Here is a 25471-nt window from a genome sequence, read left to right on the forward strand (position 1 = left end):
GTTCCAGAATCTGAGGAGTATCTGCCACGTCCTCCTCCTCCATCCACTTCGCATCCTGAAATGAGAATTTCCTCGCTCTCTTCCGCTTCAGGTTGCTCCTCAGGCTCCCTACCCACTCATACCTCACCTTTGAAAGGTTTCAACAGACTTACATGAAATCATTGTGAATCTTCCAAGTATCTGGCAACTTCAGTCTGAAGGATACATCATTGATCTTCTCTTGAATCTGGAAAGGGCCATAATATTGCATCTTAGCCTTAGAAAAAGGCGCTCCTTTCCCTTTCGTTTCCTTAGACGTGCCTTCTCAAACAGTAAGAGCTCCCAGTCATCTTCCTTCAGTTGCAAGTTGTGTTGATGCTTGTCGGCTGCCTCCTTATGCCGTGCTTGAGACTTCTTAAGCGTCTCGCGAACCTTGGCAAAAGCAGTGTCCAGATCTCGCTTGTATTGAACTGCTTCAAAAATCTTACCTTTGGTGCTTAGAAATGGTGGTACCTTCTTAGCACCCTGGATTACCTCGAATGGCGCCTTCCTCGTCAATGAATGAAATGTATTGTTGTAGGCAAACTCCACCAAGGGCGAATATTTTTCTCATTGAGTCTTCTGATCCAATATATAAGACTTCAACAAATGAATTGCCCATCTGTCTGTGGGTGGAAGGAGGACAAGAACTGCAACCGCGTGCCAATGTGCTCCCAAATTTCCCTTTAAAACAAACAAATGAGTCGAGAATCTCTATCCGAGACTCAGACATACAATGTAATCGAAAAATGTGTGAGACGAACAGTTTTGCCAAATGATCGGGCTTAACTATCTTCATTATCGGAATGAAGTGAGCATGCTTACTAAATCTGTCGGCGAGACTGTCCAAATGCCATCATGTCAACTTTGAGTCTTGTGACGATAAAAAATAAAATCCATGGCAATGTTTTCCGAGGGACAAGAGGGTATGGGTAAAGGCTGTAGGAGTCCTGGTGCCTTATGCCTATCAAACTTGACCTTTTGGCATACTAAGCAACTGTGAACAAACTCGTCCGCATCCTTTTTGAGCCTCGGCCAGAAGAAGTAACGCTCAACATCCTTCAAGGTGGTATCTATGCTGCGGTGGCCCGAAAAAGGTGGACAATGGCACTCGGTCATAACCTTTTTCCTCAAAGGCTGTGTAACTCACAACATCGTTTTCCGCATCAAATAGCCCTCTCGTATGAAATAGCGTCCAATTGTCTCCCTACTCTGCAACTGGTTAGAGATGTCTACTAAATCAGGATCGATGACGTAGTGATCTACCATATCCTCGAAGCTTCTATGATGGATCGTGGAAATAGTCAGAACCAAAGGCTTGCGAGATAACGCATCTGCCACTAAATTCTTCTGTCCTTGAACATGGAAAATGTGGAAATGAAATCGAGACAGAATGTTGGTCCACCTCATCTGTTTTTGCGACAGTTGCTTTAGAGACAGGAAGTAGCATAAACTCTGGTGATCGGTGAACGTAGTAAAATCAACTCCGAGTAGAATATGTCGCCACTGTGTAAGAGCATGGATAAGTGCCAAAAGCTCTTTTTGAGAAATAGGATCATAAATAATTGCCACAACTCTCAAATAGTTTCTACCTGTACAAGTGGATCACCCAAGGTACGTGAATTCTCGAATATGTCGCCACTGTGTAAGAGCATGGATAAGTGCCAAAAGCTCTTTCTGAGAAATTGGATCAAAATTAATTGCCACAACTCTCAAATAGTCTCTACCTGTACAAGTGGATCACCCAAGATACGTGCATTCGATAGGAACCAAATTTGGGAGAATTGTGAAGAACATCTCCCCACTTTTAAGAATGCCTAGTATCACAAACTGGTGACGTGGCAGTGTCCCCGGATACACACACACAGCCCTTGCTGACGTGGTAGCAACAGTCGGAAAATGCACTGCAAATCCCGCCAGAAAACGAGTTGACAGGCTGACGTGGTAGGCAATACGGACCTCCGCAATTTGCGCTGGGCTGATGACGTGGCAGTCCATACGATCTCCGAAAATCTCGTTGGCTGATTTTTGGACAGCTTTTGGACTACTATTGCTTTTGAGTTTAAGAACTTTAGAGTTTGAGATTTTGGGGCTTTGCTTTTGGGCATCCCTTGTAACAATGTATAAGTTGTTGGGGTCTCATTAGTCAGAGCATCTGGACGCAGAGTCTCAGTGTGAGTCCCCATAGACGACTCCTCTCGCAGTCTCTTGGTAATGTCAGTCGACGTCTGTGTTAATTCACTTAAGTACACACGGCTCGGCATCTAGCTTTTGAGCCGTGTTACACTTAAGTGTTGATTCCCGTCGCAGGTTCCTTTTGCAAAGTACTGTGTGTGTGTGTGTGTGTGTGTGTGTGTAAAGTAAAGTAAAGAATTTCGGGTGAAAGCCAAAGCCTATCGCCCCACAGGCCGGTTTCAAGGTTCCGTTGCTGGGACTTGAATCACTTTTTCCTCAAAGAGTGAGCCTCGGTTGTTTTGGGTAAAGACACAGAGTACAGGAACGCGGGATTACACTATGGCCGACAAAGGGAAGGGCATTATGGAAGAGGGTTCCTCTTCGAAGGATAGACTGGAAACTGCTACGGTGTTCGAGATTGGCGAGAGCTCGTGGCCACGTCAGTTTGTACCTCCCGTTGATGTGAATGTCCCTCGAGTAGTACAGGGCTTTATGATTGGGCAACTTGAGGATGATGTGTTCAGGACTCAGTTAGTTGCCGCGGTGAATGTCTTTTCGCAACTTGTGCAAAATCCAAGTTTTATGGAGTTCTTGCAAGCGCCACGAGTGCAGCAGCAAAATAGGCAACCTACATTGGTAGTATCGGCATGCAGTAAGGTTTTCAGTGCAACCAGGGCCAATTGGGGGTGCCACAGGGTCATTTTGGCATGGCTAGTTTTTCTGGACAGCAGCCAGATATGGCACCTCTGACGCAGCTGTTTATGGCCAAGATGTGCTGATGATGCCTAGTACAGTGCCCATGTTGCAGGCTATTCCGTATGACAATTTGGGGGCAGTGGGAAAGCCAAAAGCTTAAAAAGAAGGTGGTGCAGCTGTGAAGTTCAACACTTTTAGTGGCTTTTAGGATAAAGCAAAGGCTCTCACTTTCCTCTAGCAGTTTGATATAGCTTATGTAGGAGGGAATTAAAAGAGGCCTCTAAGTTTAGGAAAGTTGCCACTTTCTTAAAGGACAATGCGCTTACATGGTGGACGACATTGTTAATGCAAGGACAGGCACCTACCACTTGGATACTTCAAGCAAATGTTTGCATCTGCTTGGCTGTCAAATGAATTTGAAGCCTACGTCATGATAGATTGGCACCAGCTTACTTCGGCTACATGCAAGAGCTTGCTGGAGTACAATCGGAGGTTTTGTAAAGCATTACTCTCAGTGACCTCCTACAGATTTGTGCCATTGACAGAACAGATAGAGAAGTATCGTTGTGGGCTGCCTAGAGGGCTTCGCGATTATTGTACCAAGAACAGAGTGGCTACCCTCACTCAGCTTATGGAAGTTGCTAACACTGGTCTTGCCTTGTTGATAAGAGAGGACAGTGGGTTTCCAAGCAACGAGAAAGGAGGGCAGCAAAAGAAAAATTCAGCGAAGAAGCCCTTTGTGAAAACGGCTCCTGAAGTGTCACAGGGGTCAAAAAAGGCCACCTAAGAGAAGGATCAGTCGGGACTTCTGGAGCGCAGGCAAAGAAACAGAAAAGGAAGCCTTTTGTGCGTAAGTCGCTCGAGGAAAAGAAGGTCCTAATGGCTAAAAATAAATGCTTTATATCCGAGTAGCCTGGTCACTTTGCTACCAATTGTCCACAAAGGAAAAGACCAGCTGACTCAGATGATAAAGAGGACCAGAAAGGCAAGAAGCCTAAACCCACGACAGGTTTGGTGCCAGATATGGTGGGTGATAGGCCCAGTACAGATGCCAGTGAGTTATGCAGGGCATGGAGTAAAGTTAGGGATCAGACGACACTCATCTTCTTTGATCCAGGTGCCAAAGCAAACTTTATCTCACTAGAGCTAGCTATGAAGCTAGGCATCAGAGCTGAAGAGATGGGGTACTCAGCAGAGGCAGGGTTGGCATGTCCTAGCCACTCAGAGTGTGTGACTCCCATTATTGGAAAGCTGCGTTTGCATATTCAGTCGTATGTGGACACAAAAGAGGTCTATATCATGCCATTGGCAGGGTGCAATTCGCTACTTGGGATTCCCTGGATGTTCAGAGTACATGGCGTGCTGGATGCCTTCGACAAGACGATCTGTCACAAGGCGGACACCACGTGCCAATAGAAAAGAAAAGACTGAACAAACTTTTAGCACAACAACTGAATAGAAAAGAGAGAGACAACACACGACACGGAGTGGCGGAATTCCACCCCAGAGAGTATTGGCAACCTTGGTGTCACCAGCGTGTGACTACTATCTATCCTTTTTGTTGATTTCTTTCTTATTATCTATTTACTTTCACTTTTTGGAAACACCCCTCGGGAAATCTAACTGCCCTGCATTGCATAGCTAGTGTGGAACTGTCCAGAGGGAGTCCAAGCCTGAGGGCAAGAGAGCACTAAGGTTGGACAAGGACTATGGTTAGCCAAGTGGGGTCATTGACTAGCCAAAGTGGAATCCTTTGCTACAGAGGCTACATTTCAGTTTTGGATGTGGCCGCAGTGTACAAAGAGGGTCGGATGACCTAGAAAGATACAATGGCAGCATCTCCTAAAATTTAGGGAACTGCTATTTTGGGACCTGAAAATGTGTTGGCGTCATTACCTCCGGAATGACAAAGGGAACATTTTCTTACTCTGCCGTGAAGTCAACTGGGCAACCGGTTGGGATATTTTTAGGCGGCAACCCCGAAACGGGAAAATGCTTGTAAATGTGCCAAGTGGCACCTTCTGGTGCACTTGCCTTATGCAACAAGAAGTGGCGCTGAATTTGAAGAGGGGAGAGCCTCATTTTCAGATTTGTCACAGGTTAAGAGCTATGGAGTGCTTGCTTTCCCTCTTATGCACAGTGCGGTGCCAGGAGTGATGCCCTGCAGGCTACGCACTGCCCTCTCTCTCCCCTTTGGCAGTATGTTATGCCCCTCTAGTGGGCTCTTCATTTGACCAATGTACAGTTGTGTGGGTTCATGCGCGATTGCCGAGGCAAGAGCCTCTTGCACAGGTACTGGATTAGCTAGCGGCTAATCCCCCCGCAGGTACAGGTGAATTCGGAGAGGTTTCACGCCAGAAATCTCGTCCGATTCAAAGGGCAAGTAGCCCTACAGGTGCGGGAGCTCGAGGACTTGTTAGGGATGCGACCGGCACGCGGAACGGAGCCCGAAACAGTGAATTACAGCCTGCTGTGTATTTTTGCAGGTTTAGGGTTTTGGCCCTAAACGGACCCTAATACCCCCAGGAGGTTCGGGGACGCAAGGGGACCGCTGTACAGGTGATCTGGCGCATTTTCAGGGCTGAAAACAGAGAATTCAGCGTGCTGCAGATTCTCGCCAGGTTTTGCAAAGTGCCCGTATGCGTCGGGAAAGTCGGTCAATGCGTGGGAATACTGACCGTGAAGGGTTCTAGTACAGTTATGTTGCCGAAATCGGGCTGGAACAGTGGAAATTCAGCCGAGTTTGTGCGGGGCAGCTTGTAGGAACCACAGCGTTTATTCCCTCTTTTGAATAATAAAGAAATACCGAAAGGGGCGCCTAAGTTAGGGGCCAATCTGGTGTCCGTCTACTCATACAGGTGCAATCTAGCAGCCTGTATCCCTCTCCCCTTTGTTGTGTCTTGAAAGTACAGGTAAAATAGACGACTAATAATGGGTGAAAGCTAAATCAAGGTTTAAAGTAAAGTCTACCGCCCTTTTTGGATTGAACAGGCCGGTTACATGGTTCCATCGACGGGATTAAATCACTTTTTCCCATAGAAGTGAGCCTTGGTCAGTTTTGGACTTGAAGACACAGGGGATCATAGACCAGACACAGGGAATTGCAATTATGGCTGACAGACCAGATGATGTGACTGAAGAGGTTTCCTCTTCACAGGGTCAACAGACACATGAAGTGGGTGAGTCCTCAAGACCACCACAGACTGATGATGATATATTCAGGACCCAGTTAGCTACTGCTGTGGCTATGTTTACACAAGTAATGCAGAATCCGAGGTTTTTAGCCTTTCTGCAACCTCCTGTTCCGTCTCAGCAAGTTGGGTCACTGGATCATATTCAAAAGCCTGTTAAGGCTCGAGCACAGGTGATTCATACCGCACAGTCAATGGAAACACCTGTACACTTGACGGAGAACATGCAGTCTCCACAACGTATGCCTAAGGTGCAAGAACAGGTGGCTGAGATGCCAGTCTTTCAAGCTGTACCAATTCAGCCCGCCACCTTTCAACCGCCTATAGCTGGTTCTAATGGGCAGGGAAGCAACTTACAGGCTATGCAACAGGTCTTCCCACCACCTTCAGTACACCCTGGCTATTTTGGAGGTGGATCCGTATTCCAGAGCATGGCTGGTCATGCACCTGGAAATCAGTTTTACACGCCAGGAACAGTGTTTGGGGGTGCTCAAACGATGATGCCTAACCCCATGTACAGTGTCATGGGTATGCAACCAGGGTTTCAGAGCACACAGGGACAATTTGGGATGCCACAAGCAAATTTTGGTATGGCTGGAATTACAAATCAGCAGCCAAATATGGCGTTTCCAAGTCAAGTTAATAGCGGCCAAGGAACACAGATGAACCCTAATAGTGTTCCCATGTTTCAGTCACTTCCATATGACAATTTAACGCCGCTGGAGAGGCCAACTCCGTACAAAGAAGGTGGCAAAGGAGTGTCATTCACGACCTTTACAGGGTTTGATGACAGGAAGAAGGCTCTTTCCTTCCTCCAGCAGTTTGACAAGGCCTATGCAGGGGGAAACTTTACAGAGGCTTCAAAGGTCCGCAAGGCAGCCACTTTCTTGACAGGGAATGCGGGACAATGGTGGACAACTTTATTGCTTTAAGGGCAAGCTCCGTCCACATGGATTTACTTCAAGCAGATTTTTGCAGCAGCATGGTTATCTGATGACTTTGAAGCAGATGTCATGACAGAATGGCATCAGCTTAATGCTGCCACTTGCAGAAATCTGGATGAAGTTTTGGAAAGCTCTACTTCCAGTAACTTCCTATAGGTTTGTGCCATTGACAGAACAGATTGAAAAATACTGTTGTGGCCTACCCAAAGGATTGAGAAAATACTGCACGAAGACAAAAGTCACTACTTTGACGCAGCTCATCGAGGTAGCAAACACTGGCAATGGTTTGCTCAAGGGAGAAGATTGTGAATTTAACACTGGCGTCAAGGTAGGATCAGGCAAGAAAAATTCAGCCAAGAAGCACGTTCCCAATGAGGCTCCTAAAGGGACTCAGGAGTCGGCCAACGCAGGGAAAGACAAAGCTACGGCTGAATCAGAAAAAGGACCAGCAAAGAAATGGAAAAACGTTTTCCTCGCAAGTCAGAAGAGCAAAAGAAGGTCCTGAGGACAGAGAACAAATGCTTTATATGTGAGCAGCCTGGCCACATTGCTTACAATTGTCCTACAAAGAAAAGGCCAGCTGATTCTGATGACAAGGAGGACAGGAAAGGAAAGAAGCCCATGGCTGGTCTAGTGCCAGATATAGTGGGCGACAAGCCAAATTCAGATGCAAGTGAGCTTTGCAGAGCATGGGGAAAGGTGAGGGATCAAACAGTGCTTATCTTCTTTGATCCAGGTGCCAAAGCCAACTTCATTTCCCCAGAATTGGCTTCAAAGTTGGGAATCAGACCTGAAGAGATGGGGTATACAGCAGAGGCAGGTTTGGCATGTCCTGGCCATACAGAGGCTGTGACACCCATCATTGGAAAGTTGCGTCTACATATCCAGTCCTATGTAGATGCTGAAGAATTCTACATCATGCCACTGGACGGATGTGATGTGTTGTTAGGTATTCCTTGGTTGTTTCGTGTACAGGGAATCATGGATGCCTACAACAAAAAGATCACTGTACAGAGCAGGGGAAAGACTCACATTCTGGATGTAAAGCTTAAAGGGGAGTCTATTCCTACTGTATCAACTTCTGCCATTACTTCTGTAATGAAAAAGCATCTTTCTGCGTACTTGGTTTTTGCACGTGAAGTGTCAGATTGTGATGAATCAAATTTATCTGTGCTAGATAAAGAAAGGTCAATGTTTTTACAACAGTATAGTGACTGTTTTTCCGATTCATTACCGTCTCAATTACCGCCAGAGAGACCCGAGGACCATGCGATAGATTTGGTGCCAGGCAGTAGCCCACCAAATAAGCCTCCGTACAGGGTTAGTGCGGCTCAGCAGAAAGAGATAATGGGCCAAGTACAGGAGTTGTTAGAAAAGGGGCTGATTCAGCCCAGTTCATCTCCCTTCTGTTCTCCAGTGTTGTTGGTGCAGAAAAAGGATGGCTCATGGCGTATGTGCATCGACTACCGTGCACTGAACAAGAATACCATCAAGAATAGGTTCCCTATACCTAGAATTGATGATATTATGGACAAATTAGAAGGAGCAGCTATGTTTAGCAGGATAGATCTAAAGAGTGGGTACCATCAGATCCGCATTAGATCAGAGGATGTGCACAAGACTGCTTTTAGAACGACGTTTGGCCTTTACGAATTTTTAGTGATGCCCTTTGGTCTCACAAATGCTCCTGCTACGTTCAATAGGATGATGGACAGAATTTTCCGTCCACACCAGCAGTTTGTTGGTACATTCTTTGATGACATGATAGTCTACTCAAAGAATGAAGAGGAGCATAGGCATCACTTGGCCATTGTGTTCAAAGAGCTACGCAGTCATAGGTTGCTCATCAATGCAAAGAAAAGTGAGTTTTTTCTGGAAGAGATTCACTTTCTGGGACACATTGTCTCAAAGGACGGTGTCAGAATGGATCCTGCAAAAGTCGAAGCGATCAAGTCATGGCCAAATTTGAAGACGGTGCATGATGTCCGAAGCTTTTTGGGACTATGCTCCTATTACAGAAGGTTTATCCGAAATTTCGCTGAGATTGCTTCACCTTTACATGCTCTTCAAAAGAAGACAGTCACCTTTAGATGGACACAGAAAGAGATTTCAGCTTTTAATCTCTTAAAGGAAAAGATGACTTCAGATCCAGTCATTGTGTTGCCAGATCTTAGGAAGTCATTTGTGGTCCAGTGCGACGCCTGCGGTAGTAGCATTGGTGCTGTGCTAATGCAAGATGGCAGGGTAGTAGCCTATGAGAGCAGAATTTTGCAAGGGCCAGAGATGACCATGCAGGTCTATGAGAAAGAGTTACTGGCTGTGATTCATGCGCTCTTAAGTTGGAAACACTACCTGCTAGGTGCAGACTTTGTTGTCCAAACGGACCATCAGACCTTGCGATACTTCTTGACACAGACAAAGTTATCTGAGAAGCATATGCGATGGGCAAATATCTTGTCCATGTTTCATTTTCAGATTGTGCATGTGGAAGGCAAGAAGAACGTTGTGGCTGATGCCTTGTCAAGGAAGCCACAAATTTCAGCTGTGTCGATTCCTTATCATCATGAACTTGATGATATGAGAGAACATTATGCAAATGATGAAGATTTTGCAAGGGTCTTCGAGCAGCTAATGGATGGACAACGTCATGAACACTATCTTCTCAAAGATGGGTTCATGATGATGCATGGCAGATTGTGTGTCACAAAGCCATTGCGACGCAAAGTTATGGAAGAGAGTCATGTCCCACCGTATGCAGGGCATCGTGGTATCGATGCTACAGTTAAAGCGGTTGAGACATTCTTCTACTGGCCTACATTGAGAAGAGATGTGGATGCCTTTGTGCGAGAATGCCTAATATGCCAAAAGGTCAAGTTTGACAGGCAAAAGGCACCAGGGTTATTGCAACCACTACCTATTCCAGATAAACCATGGGAAAGTATTGCTATGGATTTTATCTTTGATCTTCCGAGAACGCAGACAGGAAATGATGGTATTTGGACCATTATTTGCAGATTCAGCAAACAGGCTCATTTTATTCCTGTCAGGAAGAAGATAAAGCCAGATCAGATGGCACGCTTGTTTATGAGCAATATTTTCAAGTATCATGGCATGCCACAGTCGATTATTAGCGACCGTGATCCACGCATGACAAGTTTGTTCTGGAGAGGTTTGTTTGAGAATATGGGCACCACGCTCAAATTCTCTTCGTCATTTCATCCTCAAACAGATGGACAGTCAGAAGAGGCAAATTCTACTGTCCTAGATCTGCTGAAGTGCTATGTGTCAGAGCATAAAGGAAAGTGGGAGCAGTATTTGCCATTGGTGGAGTATGCATACAATAATACAGTGCATTCATCAACTGGCAAGGCACCTTTTGAGATAGTTGAAGGTGGCAAGAAAGTTCCTCCCATACTGCATACAAAGGACAAGATATTTGAAGCAGATAAGTACGTTCAGGACATGGATGAAATGTACAAGAAGGTCAAAGTGGCCTTAGAAAGGACTCAGGCAAAGCAAAAGAAAGCAGCTGATCGTCACCGTCGTGAAGTGGTATATTCACTTGGTGATTGGGTGCTTTTACGCTTTGAAAAGGCAAGGTTAAAGAAGATGAAGGGCAAGGAAAGACTGTTTCCAAAGCTCAGCATGCGTTACTATGGGCCTTTTCAAGTGTGCGACATAATCAGTGATGTTGCATATAGGCTGAAATTGCCTGACAGCTGGAAGATTCACAATGCGTTTCATGTGAGTCTTCTCAGACCCTATGTGGGTGATGTGCCAGAAGATATGCCAGCTGAAGATCAGCCGGAAGTCGAGGAACTTGACGAGATCTTGCTCCCTGAACAGATTTTGGCACACAAAGAAAGGAAAGTGAAAGGCAAGGTTGCTAGGCGTTACTTGGTAAAGTTCAGAAACTATCCACCAATGGATGCTAAGTGGATGGAAGAAGGTGAACTTGCAGAGTCACCAACTGTGTTATCACTTTACCTGGAAGCCTTCGATTTGCAACCTACCTTGACCCCTTGAGTTTCAAAGCTAAATGGATTGTCAGTGTGACAATGGCTTCTGAAACAAATGATGTACATGGTATTTAACGTGAGCTCAAATCAAATACCTGTTACATGAATGTTAGAGCTGTACAGATTGTCAGTTTGGCAATTGCTCTTATGGAATGTCCAAAAGTTTGGTTAGTGCTATAGAAGTGAGTATTTCTTGTTAGTTTGTCAAGGATACAGTGATTGCTTCTATTGAAGAGTACATGTGTAACTGCATTCTTAAACTGTCGGTTTGGGTATGCTCGAAAGTGTTACGGGATCCAACGTGTACTATAAGACAGTGGCAAAATGTGCAGCTATCATTTTGTCATTGGAAAGTTAGTGACTCCAAGCAATGGCAGAGTGCGAAGCTACCACTATGTCATTGGGACAGGGTTCACACGCAGGCAATACATGAGTCGACGAGGTGTTGAATACACCAGGGTTGACAATGAGCATGTATGTGTCGTATATGTGTTGACAGGTGTTGAATACATCAGTGTTGACAGTAAGCATGTACGATATAGATGCAAACGAGGACGTTTGAGATTTCAAGAGGGGGGTATGTCACCAGCGTGTGACTACTATCTATCCTTTTTGTTGATTTCTTTCTTATTATCTATTTACTTTCACTTTTTGGAAACACCCCTCGGGAAATCTAACTGCCCTGCATTGCATAGCTAGTGTGGAACTGTCCAGAGGGAGTCCAAGCCTGAGGGCAAGAGAGCACTAAGGTTGGACAAGGACTATGGTTAGCCAAGTGGGGTCATTGACTAGCCAAAGTGGAATCCTTTGCTACAGAGGCTACATTTCAGTTTTGGATGTGGCCGCAGTGTACAAAGAGGGTCGGATGACCTAGAAAGATACAATGGCAGCATCTCCTAAAATTTAGGGAACTGCTATTTTGGGACCTGAAAATGTGTTGGCGTCATTACCTCCGGAATGACAAAGGGAACATTTTCTTACTCTGCCGTGAAGTCAATTGGGCAACCGGTTGGGATATTTTTAGGCGGCAACCCCGAAACGGGAAAATGCTTGTAAATGTGCCAAGTGGCACCTTCTGGTGCACTTGCCTTATGCAACAAGAAGTGGCGCTGAATTTGAAGAGGGGAGAGCCTCATTTTCAGATTTGTCACAGGTTAAGAGCTATGGAGTGCTTGCTTTCCCTCTTATGCACAGTGCGGTGCCAGGAGTGATGCCCTGCACGCTACGCACTGCCCTCTCTCTCCCCTTTGGCAGTATGTTATGCCCCTCTAGTGGGCTCTTCATTTGACCAATGTACAGTTGTGTGGGTTCATGCGCGATTGCCGAGGCAAGAGCCTCTTGCACAGGTACTGGATTAGCTAGCGGCTAATCCCCCCGCAGGTACAGGTGAATTCGGAGAGGTTTCACGCCAGAAATCTCGTCCGATTCAAAGGGCAAGTAGCCCTACAGGTGCGGGAGCTCGAGGACTTGTTAGGGATGCGACCGGCACGCGGAACGGAGCCCGAAACAGTGAATTACAGCCTGCTGTGTATTTTTGCAGGTTTAGGGTTTTGGCCCTAAACGGACCCTAATACCCCCAGGAGGTTCGGGGACGCAAGGGGACCGCTGTACAGGTGATCTGGCGCATTTTCAGAGCTGAAAACAGAGAATTCAGCGTGCTGCAGATTCTCGCCAGGTTTTGCAAAGTGCCCGTATGCGTCGGGAAAGTCGGTCAATGCGTGGGAATACTGACCGTGAAGGGTTCTAGTACAGTTATGCTGCCGAAATCGGGCTGGAACAGTGGAAATTCAGCCGAGTTTGTGCGGGGCAGCTTGTAGGAACCACAACGTTTATTCCCTCTTTTGAATAATAAAGAAATACCGAAAGGGGCGCCTAAGTTAGGGGCCAATCTGGTGTCCGTCTACTCATACAGGTGCAATCTAGCAGCCTGTATCCCTCTCCCCTTTGTTGTGTCTTGAAAGTACAGGTAAAATAGACGACTAATAATGGGTGAAAGCTAAATCAAGGTTTAAAGTAAAGTCTACCGCCCTTTTTGGATTGAACAGGCCGGTTACACTTGGCGCCCCTTTTTGGTATTTCTTTATATTGCATCAACATAGTACAAGCGGGTACTCCAGACTTTGCACCTTCTCCAGGATGCATGCCAAAGAATGAGCCCTAGCCTCATATTTAAAGGCCCTTGGCCTGAAAAGCAGTTACAGTAAAAAGCCTTTAAAACTCAAAAGCTTCTGGTCCAAAAGCAAAGCCCAAAAGCTACCAGTGTAAATCACGGAAATTTGTACAGCTTGCCACGTCATCAGCCAGTGCAATTTTCGGAAATCTCCCTGTTGCCCTTAGGGTTAGGGTTAGGTTTTCTGCAGTTTTAGGGTTTCTGGCAGCAGAATTAGGGTTTGGAGGTTTTAGGGTTAGGGTTTCTAGAATTAGGGTTTGCACGTTTTAGGGTTAGGGTTTGCAAGTTTTAGGGCTAGGTTTTCCAAAATTAGGGTTTCAACAGTTAGGGTTTTTGGCAGAAATTAGGGTTAGGGTTTCTGCTCTCGGACAGCCACGTCATCACTTTGTGACAGTTTAGGCCCCTTGGCCACATTTGTAAGTTGGCTCCATTCTTTATGCTGTGACACGTTAGCAGTTTGTTACATTTCCCCCTCTTGAAAGAGAGTAATCGTCCGCGATTACAAAATATTTGCAAAACAACTAGCTGTGTTGGGGAGCATATGTTAGTACCTAGTTCTACACCCACTATTGGGCACTGACGATGTTAGTGGGGATGTCGTGGTATTTAGTCAATACTATGCATGATGGAGCTGATGGTTATATCGTCTTGTGGGTGACTACCATGGGTCTATACCTTGCACTTTCCTTGAAGGGTGAATCTGGGCTTATCTTGGATTCATCTAGGTATATTTGCAAAACAACTCAAGTTAGCTCAAAAATTTCCAAGGGTCATTCTGAGGGACATTCCGAGGGACAATCAATTTGCTCTTTTTATTAAGGAGTGAGCTTCTCCTTTCTGCTCTTTTGGTCAAGGAGTTAGCTTCTCCTTTTGGCTGTTTTGATCAAGGAGGTAGCTTCTCCTTTCGGCTCTTTTGATCAAAGAGTTAGATTCTCCTTTCTGCTCTTTTGATCAAGGAGTTAGCTTCTCCTTTCGACTGTTTTGATCAAGGAGTTAGCTTCTCCTTTCGGCTGTTTTGATCAAGGAGTTAGCTTCTCATTTCGTCGAGATTGGAACTCTTGATATTCCGGCGTAGTAAAATTAGCCATCACACCCAGACCGTACTGATCTTCCACAGGTATCTTGATGCACTAAAATTACATACCCAGGCAATCTCATCCAATTAGGAATATTCATTAATTGGCACATCACAATGCAACACAAATGCTTACATATGCATGTTACAAGACACAACAAACAACGTTGCTGAGCAATCCCCCGAGACAAACTGTCTGCGGTATGAAGCTACTCAACGACTACCTCGTTACTCCCTTCGCAAATAACTAAAAAGGTCTAGTATATGAGCTCAGAGGACTGTACAACCACACGCTCCCCAGACCGCAGTCTGCCCCGCTTGGAGGTTCAAGCATACAACCAAACGCTCCCCAGGCATCGGCCTGCCTCGTTCGGAGGTTTTCTAGCATACAACGGAACGCTCCCCAGGCATCGGCCTGCGTCGTTCGGAGGTTTCCAAACATACAACGAAACGCTCCCCAGACATCGGCCTACGTCGTTCCGAGGTTTAAACTTCAAACAATACCAAAACAATATTTCTCACTTCTCCACCCGGGAGTAAAATCACCAATCATTGAAACCCATATCACACCAGAGTTAAACAATTTAAATCGGCACCAAGAAAGGTTCAAAACAAATAGCATCCATTTCAAACAAATTCCAAACAGGATCACCAAACAAGATCAAACATAACTCAAACTTAAAAAGCAATCTTAACATCAGCCGAGCTCGAAAAGTTGACTAACTTTCTATCCTAAACCTGCACCAAAAATTAGGGTTAGGTTCCTTCCATGAGGTAGTAGCCGAGCACAGCATGGTCCATCAGCTCTTGGACAGACAATGTTTCTTTGGTGGCGATGGTAGTCCCAAGAGATAGCAATCACAGTGAACCTCCAAGGTCATCTGCTCGTGAAGAGACATCTACTGAGAGATTTCGAGAAATTTCAAGTTATAATCTGCTAGGGTTTCCATGGCAAGCATTTCAGGATACTCCACTCTGCCAGAAGTTGCACTCCGAAGGAAGATGTCAGAAACCATACAACTTCGGGCAAATTTTTTTTCTTGAAAGCTTGCCAAGTACTTGGAGTATGTTGCTTGGTAGTTGTAGACATCAACATCTGCATGGCACTGCTTCTGAGAAAGACAATGACTTGAAACAAATCTGGATCCTTCTCTTGCAAGTGATCTTAATTGGCTTATGCCGTGTAAGACATGAGCGGTGAATACGTGAGCACGCCTGCTGCGCGATGAAGTAAGGGTGGGAGTGGCTAATAAGTCCGGGATGGTGGGCAAGATACCTCGAATAAATTAATAAGATACCTCGAATAAATTAATAAGGCCGGGATGGTGGGCCAAGATACCTCGAATAAATTAATAAGTCCGGGATGGTGGGCCGGGATGGTGGGCCAAGATACCTCGAATAAAATTCCAATAGCTCTGTCTGCTCTCTTGTAGGACCGGTATGCTTTTAGAAAAGCACACGCCTGATGCTTTGATACCACTGTCACAAGGCGGGCACCACGTGCCAATAGAAAAGAACAGACTGAACAGACTTTTAGCACTTCATTAACAACTGAACTGAAAAGAGAGAGAGACAACACGCGACACGGAGTGACGGAATTCCACCCCAGAGAGTATTGGCCCCAAACCTTGGCGCCCCTTTCGGTATTTCTTTATATTGCATCAACATAGTAGAAGCCAGTACTCCAGACTCTGCACCTTCTCAAGGAAGCATGCCAGAGAATGAGCCCTAGCCTCATATTTAAAGGCCCTTGGCTTGAAAACCAATTACATTAAAAAGCCTTAAAAACTCAAAAGCTTCTGGTCCAAAAGCAAAGCCAAAAAGCTGCCAGCGTAAATCACGGAAATCCGTGCAGCTTGCCACGTCATCACGGAAGATACCTCGAATAAATTAATAAGTCCGGGATGGTGGGCCAAGATACCTTGAATAAAATTCCAATAGCTCTGTCTGCTCTTTTGTAGGACCGGTATGCTTTCAGAAAAGCACTTGCCTGATGCTTTAATACCACTGTCACAAGGCGGGCACCACGTGTTAATAGAAAAGAATAGACTGAACAGACTTTTAGCACTTCATTAACAACTGAACTGAAAAGAGAGAGAGAACACGCAATACGGAGTGGCGGAATTCCACCCCAGAGAGTATTGGCCCCAAACCGTGGCGCCCCTTTCGGTATTTGTTTATATTGCATCAACATAGTACAAGCCGGTACTCCAGACTCTGCACCTTCTCAAGGAAGCATGCCAGAGAATGAGCCCTAGCCTCATATTTAAAGGCCCTTGGCCTGAAAAGCAATTATAGTAAAAAGCCTTTAAAACTCAAAAGCTTCTGGTCCAAAAGCAAGCAAAAAGCTGACAGCGCAAATCACGGAAATCCGTACAGCTGCCACTTCATGAGTCAGCACAATTTTCGAAAATCTCCCTGTTGCCCTTAGGGTTAGGGTTTTTGGCAACATAATTAGGGTTTGCAGGTTTTAGGGTTAAGGTTTTCAGAATTGGGGTTTGCAGGTTTTAGGGTTAGGGTTTCTAGAATTAGGATTTCAGCAGTTAGGGCTTTTGGCAAAAATTAGGGTTAGGGTTTCTGCTCTCGGGCAGCAACGTCATCACTCTGTGACAGTTTAGGCCCCTCGGCCAAATCTGTAAGTTGGCTCCATTCTTTAGGCTTTGACACGTTAGCAGTTTGTTACACGATCATCCTTCAGCATAGGGGCAAAACTCATGTTTTGGATGTAAAGCTCAAAGGGGAGTGTGTCCCTATTGTAGCAGGTGCTTTTGCTATCACTTCTGTAATAAAGAATCATCTTTTTGTGTACTTGATTTTTGCACGTGATGTCTCAGATAATGATCAGTCAAATTTATCTTTGTTAGATAAAAAAGGTCAGCATTTTTGCAAAAGTTTAGTGATTGTTTTTCTGATTCATTAAGTCGCAATTGCCGCTAGAGAGACCTGAGGACCATCGGATAGATTTGGAGCCAGGGTGCATCCCACCAAATAGACCTCCCTACAGGGTTAGTGCGGCGCAACAGAAAGAGATTATGGGCCAGGTTGAGGAGTTATTAGAGAAGGGGCTGATTCAGCCTAGTTCTTCAGCCTTTTGCTCCCAGTGCTCCTAGTGCAGAAGAAGGATGGCTCTTGGCGCATGTGTATTGATTACGTACGTTGAATAAGAATACAATCAAGAATAGGTTTCCTATTCCTAGAATTGATGATATTCTCGACCGTTTTAGAGGGTGCTGCAATTTTCAGCTTGGGTTCTGTTAAGGTTCGAAAAGGCAAGGTTAAAGAAGATGAAGGGCAAGGGACGGCTGCTTCCTAAGCTCAGCATGCGTTACTATGGTTCAAGTGCTTGACAAGATCAGCGATGTGGCTTACAGGCTGAAATTGCCTGATGCGTGAAAGATTATAATGCGTTTCACGTGAGTCTTCTAAGACCCTTCGTGGGTGATGTGCCAGAAGATATGCCAGATGAGGATCAGCCAGAAGTTGAGGAACTTGATGAGATCCTGGTACCTGAGCAAGTTTTGGCACATAAGGATTAAAGGATAGAAAAGTTAAAGGACAGGTTGCAAGACGTTATTTGGTGAAGCTCAAGAACTATCCGCCTGTGGATGCAAAGTGGATGGAAGAGCATGAACTGTTAGAGTCACCAAATGTATTGTAGCTTTACCTCGAAGCCTTTGGGTTACAACCTACTTATGCCCCAACCCAACGTGTGCAAAGGAGGGATAGTGATAGAGCTAGCACATCAAATGTACATATGAATTCAGTGTAACAGATTAAGAGCTATGGAGTGCTTTCTTTCTCTCTCATATACAGTGTGGTGCTAGGAGTGATGCCCTGCACACTACACACTGCTCTCTCTCCCCCCTACGTGCAGTTATGTGATGCCCCACAAGAGGGCTCTTCATTTGACTGATGTATAGCTATGTGGGTTCATGCTGTTGTGCTGAGGCAAGAGCCTCCTTGAGCAGGAATAGGGGTAGCTAACTGCTACTCCAAAGCAGGCACCGGTGAGGGTCATAACCTCACCGTACAGGTGCGTTTTCAACGCTGTGTATGCGCTGTAAATGGACTGTTTTTCAGCCATACGGACGCCAGAACCATTGGAAATCGTGCTCCATTGGCAGAGGACAGTTAGGGGACTGTTTGGGGCTGAAAACAGGGCAAAAACCAGTAAATACAGTGTGCTGAATTTACTGTTTTTGGGCAGAAATCAGAGGGTTTATGCCAGTGGAAGTGAGTTCGAGTAGGGGAATTGGTTTCGTGCAAGTTTTGGGGCTGTTATCTGTCGAAATCTGGCCAAAACAGGTGGTATCTATTTGGATACAGGTAAAGGATACTCAGGACTCTACTTTGTAATTTACCCTCTCAAAGTATAAAGAAATACCGAAAGTGTAAGGTGCAGCGGAAGTGAATGTTGAACTTTGCTCAAGATGAGTGCTCCGAACTGTGCTCAAGGTTTCTTTTACTTACGGAAGGGAAAGCTCTTCCGTTCCTATAGTGAGAGAGTGCAATGGACACAAACAAAGTGATGAACACTGTGAATGAAGGTGCTGAGACTGAGAGATAGAGAGAGAAGAATACGATAGCAAAATGTTGTCAAACCCTCCTCTGAAGGCCCCACTCTCTATGGCGAGAGCGGTCTACTTATGATTGCACAAATCTCTACAATGCTTGGACTTGCCGACGCCGTTGACGACGACGAGACTGGCTGAAATCTGAAAACGCTTATGGCTGAAATCTGCAAATCTTCTATCTGCTGAATTCTTACTCTATGTCGATGAGATGTTGATGGCGACGATGTGACGACGACACGCTGAAAACACAGATGCTGAAATCTGCGTTTTCCAGGCTGGAAGTGTAAACTTCGCGGAATCTGACTGTGCGGCGAAGACCTGCTGCGGGAAGATGAGATCTGCGAGGTTTGGGGGTTCTGCTGCGGAAACTGATTGCTGAAAACTGAAAACGCTGAGTCTAGGGCTGATTCCGTTGTGAAGATCTATATAAACGTTGAGGTTGATCTGCAAATAAAAAACGCTAGGGCTGAAAATGGGTCCTGCTGCAAACACGTTGTGGATCTGCTGGTGCAAACCACTAACGCTAGTGCTGATCTGTCCTTTGTTGTCGCCAGGCTGATGCAGATGCAAAGACGTTGGCTGATCTGGGCTCTTGTCCAAAAATGCTAGCTCATCTGCTGTGATGCAAAACCGCTAGAGAATCTTGGGGTCCTGTTGAGAAGTTTCCTGTGAGCAAGCGCTCTTGCTACCTCTTCTGCCAGAAAGTGCTAGCGCTAGGTTTCTATATATACAAACTTAGCAAAATTGCCCTACCTAGTTTCCAACAAAAGTGGTTAAAATATAATAAGTGAAAAATATCAAAAATAGGGAAAATAGGTCTATGCATTGTAAAAATGCTCCTGATGGGTTTTGATGGAAATCTGATGATCATGCTGTGTGCAACCAGAGGATATGCATCTAATCTAATTGTCTAGGCATGCACGGTCTGCGAACAGACGCACAAAAGTGCCAGATCACTTCCTATTCTAGACTGACTTGATTGAACTGAACCCTGGTCATGCTGTAGCTTGTCCACGGACACATAGGGTTGGATGTGTCACGTGACATCCCCTCCTTTTCAAAGTGAGGTACTGGTATCGAACTGTATGGCGTCGAGGGAGATAGCCAAAAACATTAAAGAATCCTCGGAAGGACTCTTTGCTGGCCCACTCTGAGGTGTGGGTCGTGCGATACTTGAACTCATAAAGGTTTGCAATGCCTTCTTCTTTGGGCCGCGCCGAAAGCGACACAAAGTAATCTTCAATGCTTCCGCTTCGTCTATAGTCATGCGTCTACCCTCTTCAAGAATCTTCGAGGTTGAAAATTCCTGAAACCACTTCCAACACAAAAACATGAACATACCCATTCCATGTAAAGTGACTGGAAAAATACTATTCCTTCGTAAAACCTATGCATGCAATGCAGATGAACTTAGAGACGGAGTGCCCAACCGTTCATCAAACACACGCAAACAAAGAGGTCGAATCTTGATTATCTGATCTAAATCAATCAACTGTGGCAAATCACAATGGAAATGTCGATGCTTTATGCTCAATCCTTCTTGTGCTCTTTCTATGATTGTGTCATGCCAAGGAAGAGACATGGAATGTGAATTCCTTGAATGCAAACATTTCATCTTTTCATGAGGAATCCGCATACATCCGTGCTCATTCATGAGTGAATCGTGCTCAACGTACAATATGGCATGCCTAGGAAAAGGGATCACATAAAGATGCTTACTAAAATATAGGAAACAATCACGAATGAAACACTCGAACAATGCGTGCTGACTAATCATTCGTACACATAATACTTTTTGTGGGGGTTCTTTGGACCTAGAGAACCAAGATCGGTTCTGTTTGATCGATCGAATCTTCCTATGGGGGTTCTCTTGACCTAGGCTTGAGAGCCAAGATCAGTTCTTCTTGAGGGGGTTCTTTGGACCTCGACTCGAAAGCCAAGATCGATTCTTCATGATTGATCGAATGTGCAATGAGGTTAGCTTCACTAGAAAAAGTATCAACTAAACCATCAGCCTTGTGAACAATCACATCATCTTCCTGCAAATCATCATGCTTGTGAGAAATTACATCTTGATCATGCAAATCATCATGCTTATCATTATCATGCAATTCATCATGCTTGTCATTATCAACCAAATTATGCGTGTCGTGCTTTGGAGAAGGAAGAGACTGAGAGAGTCTCCTTTTCCTGATTCTGTGCAAACTGCACCTGCACAATAGAAAAAGTCGCCACACCTCTTTCATGTGTTGGTCGCCCTTCTCTTGTCTTGCTTTGTTCTTGCGATCAAATGCTGCTTGTCTTTCTTTGTTCTCGCGATCAAATTTTGCTTGTCTTTCGTCGCGCTCATGCGCTATGGGTGCCATTTCGTCCTGGTACTTACGCTCTATGGCTGCCATTATTTTGTCGCTTTCTAACTTCCTGTCCATCATCATCTTGTCGAAAGCCTCCATAGGAGTTAGTGCAATCCTTTGCGTAGATGGGGATCGAGGGTCGGAAAAACCTCCTGGTGGGGAAAATTCTTCTTCGTCACTTCCATGCTCACCACCTCCATGCAAAGTATCCATTCCGCTTCGGGTGATGACCATCCACTGAAGTCTTGGGTTCTTAAGTTCACGAGTAACTTGGGTTCTTGTGGTTCTTGGGTTCTTGAGGGTCTTGAATTCTTGAGGGTCTTGAGTTCTTGAGGTTCTTCTTTCGCTTGCAATCTGTGTTAGAGAAGGATCTTCTCTTCACCCGAGCTCTTCTCTTTCCCGCGGGCGCACCCCTTGGGCCTTGCGCTCACACCAAGGTTGCTTTTTCTCACCTCATGTCGATTGGCCGGCCGCTAAGTGCACGCTCCGCTCTCAATGAGTGAAAAGAGAAACAAGGGGAGGCTGGACAAGCCCTTCTTTCTTGGGTTTCCTGTCACTCTTCAAAAACACGATTAGGAATCGACACGCCCAAGAGGTCTTGGGTTACGTGCGACCACAACAAGCAAAAAAATTCTATGGTTCTTTCCTTAAGTTATACAGAACACGGCCAAAGCTCTGATACCAATGTAAGGTGCAGCGGATGTGAATCTTGAACTTTGCTCAAGATGAGTGCTCAAAACTGTGCTCAAGGTTCCTTTTACTTACGGAAGGGAGAGCCTTCCGTTCCTTTAGTGAGAGAGTGCAAATGATCACAAACAAAGTGGTAAACACTGTGAATGAAGGTGCTTTGACTGAGAGATGGAATGTTGTCAAACCCTCCTCCGGAGGCCCCACTCTCTATGGTGAGAGCGGTCTACTATTGTTTGCACAAATCTCTACAATGCAATGGACTTGCCGACGATGTTGATGACGAGACGGGCTGAAATTTGCAAATCTTGTATCTGCTGAATTCTGACTCTATGTCGATGACGATGGCGATGACGACAATGCAACGACGACGCACTGAAAACGCACATCCTGAAATCTGCGTTTTCCGGGCTGAAACTGCAAACTTCAATGGACCGTGCGGCGAGGATCTGTTGCGGGAAGGTGAGATCTGGGAGGTTCGGGACTTCTACTGCAGTGTCTTGATGTTGAAAACTGAAAACGCTGGTGTAGAGGGTACTTCTGTCGTCGGGAATCTGCAAAACGCTAGGTACTTTGCTGTCCCAGAAAAAGCTAGGGCTGGTCTGATGTCTGATGCAAAAACGCTAGGCTGAAGGCTGGGATCTGCTAGTGCCAGGGCTGATCTGCAACTGCAAAACGCCAGGGTTGAATCTTGTAGCAAAACGCTAGGCTTGATTTGATGAAGAAAACGCTAGCTGTCTTGCCGGGGATTCTTGCTGAAAAGGTGCTCTGTTGGACACTTGGTCCTTGCTACCTCTTCTGCCAAATTATGTTAGCGTTGGGTTTTCTTATATACTTGGCTATCAAAATTGCCCTACCTAGTTCCCAACAAAACTCACTTAAAAATAATAAGTGAAAATTGGCTAAAATAGGGAAAATGGGTCTATGCTCTGTAAAAATGCTCCTGATGGGTTCTGATGGAAGTCTGCTGATCATGCTGTGTACATATGCATCTACTCTGAGTGTGTGAACATGCACAGTTTGCGAACAGACTCACAAAAGTGCCAGATCACTTCCTAATCTAACTGAACTGAACCCATGTCATGAAGTAGCTTGTCCACGTACATATAGGGTTAAATGTGCACGTGACATTTCTTCTCCCTTGTCTTTGTCATTGACTACTCTCTCCCTTCAATTTATCCATAGCCTTTTGCTATTAGAGGATAGCAGTTGGTGGGCTTATGCCCAACGTCGAGCTCTCACTTTTCAGATGTTCCTTGTGTTTTTCACTGCTGGTGGTTTAGGCTCTTGATTTATTGTTGCAGAGTGTGCTTTTAATGGAAGTTCCTATCTTCAAGAGGTTGCTATAATCCTCTCTCCACTTAGCTTGCCAAGGCATTTTTACTCCCTTTCGGAGAGGTTTTTCTCCTTGGTTTTTATTTTTATAGTTTGCCCATGTGGCTAGTTGTATGCAGTTCTTACAGTTCCAGTTTGTTGCCTTTGGGCTAGCTTTGTAACCAATGATGCACCTGCCCTCAGAAGCGGCACTGTTTGGGCGTTCTGAGGGATTTTCAAGTAATAGAAATTAGCCTTTTTCTTTGCGCGCGCGCCCACACACACACACACACACACACACACACACACACACACACACCCACACAGAGAGAGAGAGAGAGAGAGAGAGAGAGAGAGAGAGAGAGAGGGCACTGACAAAAAACTGATGGTAAAGGTAGTGGCAAGGGAGATTTACGACAAGTATGGGAGGTTGGATCTATATGTAAATACTGTTGGGGTCCTTCATATTCCAGATGTCTTGAAGCCAGGTATGGTTGTGATCCATGAGTCTATGTGAAACAGTCGGGATGATTTTGATGTTTGCACTGTGCTGATTCCAACTGTCTTGTACTATGTCTAAACAGAAAGAAAAATTGAAGAGTTTGACAAGGATCAAGCAATGCTTGCTTTTAAAATTAATGCAGTTGGTCCGGCAATAGTTGCCAAGGTAAAGCAGGGTGCATATTTGGTCAGCTTAGATTTGGGTGCTTAGCTGATTTGGTTTGCTTCTGTTGCAGCATATGTTACCACTACTAAAATATGGACAAGGTGAAGGTACTGGTAGAGGAGGTGCAGTGCTTGCACATTTAAGTGCCAAAGTCGGCTCCATTTACGACAACAGGCTAGGTGGTTGGTACTCCTACAGGGGTTCTAAAGCTGGCCTAAATCAATGTGCGTTATCAATTCTCATTTGTGTGTGAACTTTTTTCGATGCCTTGCATGTATATGTGGTGTGTAGAATGAATGTGTGCATGTATTGATCGATGTATCCATGTGTGCATGCAACCAGAGAGGTTGGGACGGTGAGGGATTCAATGCAGGTCAACGTGCACATGCATGTTTTTTTGAGGGAAAAGGAGCTGTATTCTTTGTCCACATAGAACTCTAGGGATGCTTGTTGTGTGCACCCAACTTTCTTTGTTGCACACTCTTAACTATTTCAGAAGTATTAAGGATTTGGTTCGGCAGGTTTTAAACAGCTTCTACACCACAACTTTTGATTATCTTACAATGGATGTAACTGTGGTTATATTTGCAGGGTTTTTTTGCATGTATCTGGTTAATTGGGCTATGGCCAAAGTTGATGTATTGCAAAGAGTACAAGCCCCTTTTTTTTTGGAGAGAGAGAGAGAGAGAGAGAGAGAGAGAGAGAGAGTGTTTTGCAGTGACAAGGACCGTTGGAGTGGAGTGTCTGCGTTTGAAGCTGCCGGTTATTACTGTTCTTCTACATCCAGGAACTGTGGATACGGATCTCTCAAAGCCATTCTCACGCAACGTTCCTCCTGACCATCTCTTCACACCAACTGCTTCTGTTGAGAAACTTTTAGACATCATCGACTCACTTAAGCCAGAAGATTGCGCCAAGTTCTTCAATTATGACAGACAAGAGCTGCCATGGTGATGTAGAAAGACAGATTTTTATACACATGAGAGTAGGTGTGCGGCAACCATTATCCTTAAACAAGAGGGCTTAGTGGTCATCCACAGTTTTTGGCTGGTGTCATGTATCTGGGATTGTTCCTCTCTCTCTCTCTCTCTCTCTCTCTCTCTCTCTCTCTTCATAATTCTAGTAATGTACCCATAAGAATAGTTAATGGGCCGGTGAATACCGTCTTCACTTTTCTAGGAGTTATGTCCTTTTTGCCTTAATTTTCTCTCAACCTCTCCATTTAACATCTGAAATTTGCAAGTTATATTGTAAATGAAATTGTCATATGCTTTGCCATAATAGTAGAGTCTAGTCTCTTTCCACTTGTTGCCACTTGCTAATTATCATTGTTGTTTGGCTTCTCCTTTTTGTCCACTTCTGGGAGAGTCGTCGTTCTTGCCTTTTTGCCACTCGTGTATGTACCCAATGTAGCCCCCCTCTCTGAAGGTGCATCGAGAAGGGGTCCATTCATTGCACACCATCAAACTAGTTGAGGCTTTTATTTTTGCGAGCTTTCAGTTTCTAACTTTTACAATTGGGACTGTTTTTTTGAGCTTTTGAACTTTAATTTCACACTAATGATATCTTTAAGTATAATTGTGTAGT

At 45.1% G+C, this 25471-nt stretch overlaps 1 protein-coding gene across 1 annotated transcript in view; it reads left to right on the forward strand.

The window, feature by feature from the left end:
- The window catches only part of LOC147454368 (uncharacterized), a 40508-nt gene extending 15318 nt beyond the window's left edge, over nt 1–25190 (forward strand). Inside the window, exons 4-7 of the mRNA XM_086516355.1 lie at nt 23612–23705; nt 23802–23884; nt 23955–24108; nt 24603–25190. Of these exons, the coding sequence (XP_086372481.1) occupies nt 23612–23705; nt 23802–23884; nt 23955–24108; nt 24603–24838 (567 nt within the window). The 3' untranslated portion in view covers nt 24839–25190. The remainder of the gene's footprint in view (nt 1–23611; nt 23706–23801; nt 23885–23954; nt 24109–24602) is intronic.
- The last annotated feature ends 281 nt before the right edge of the window (nt 25191–25471 follow it).

Source organism: Adiantum capillus-veneris, chromosome 7 (assembly GCF_014529385.1).
Source record: "Adiantum capillus-veneris isolate H3 chromosome 7, ASM1452938v2, whole genome shotgun sequence".
NCBI classification, from domain to species: Eukaryota; Viridiplantae; Streptophyta; class Polypodiopsida; order Polypodiales; family Pteridaceae; genus Adiantum; species Adiantum capillus-veneris.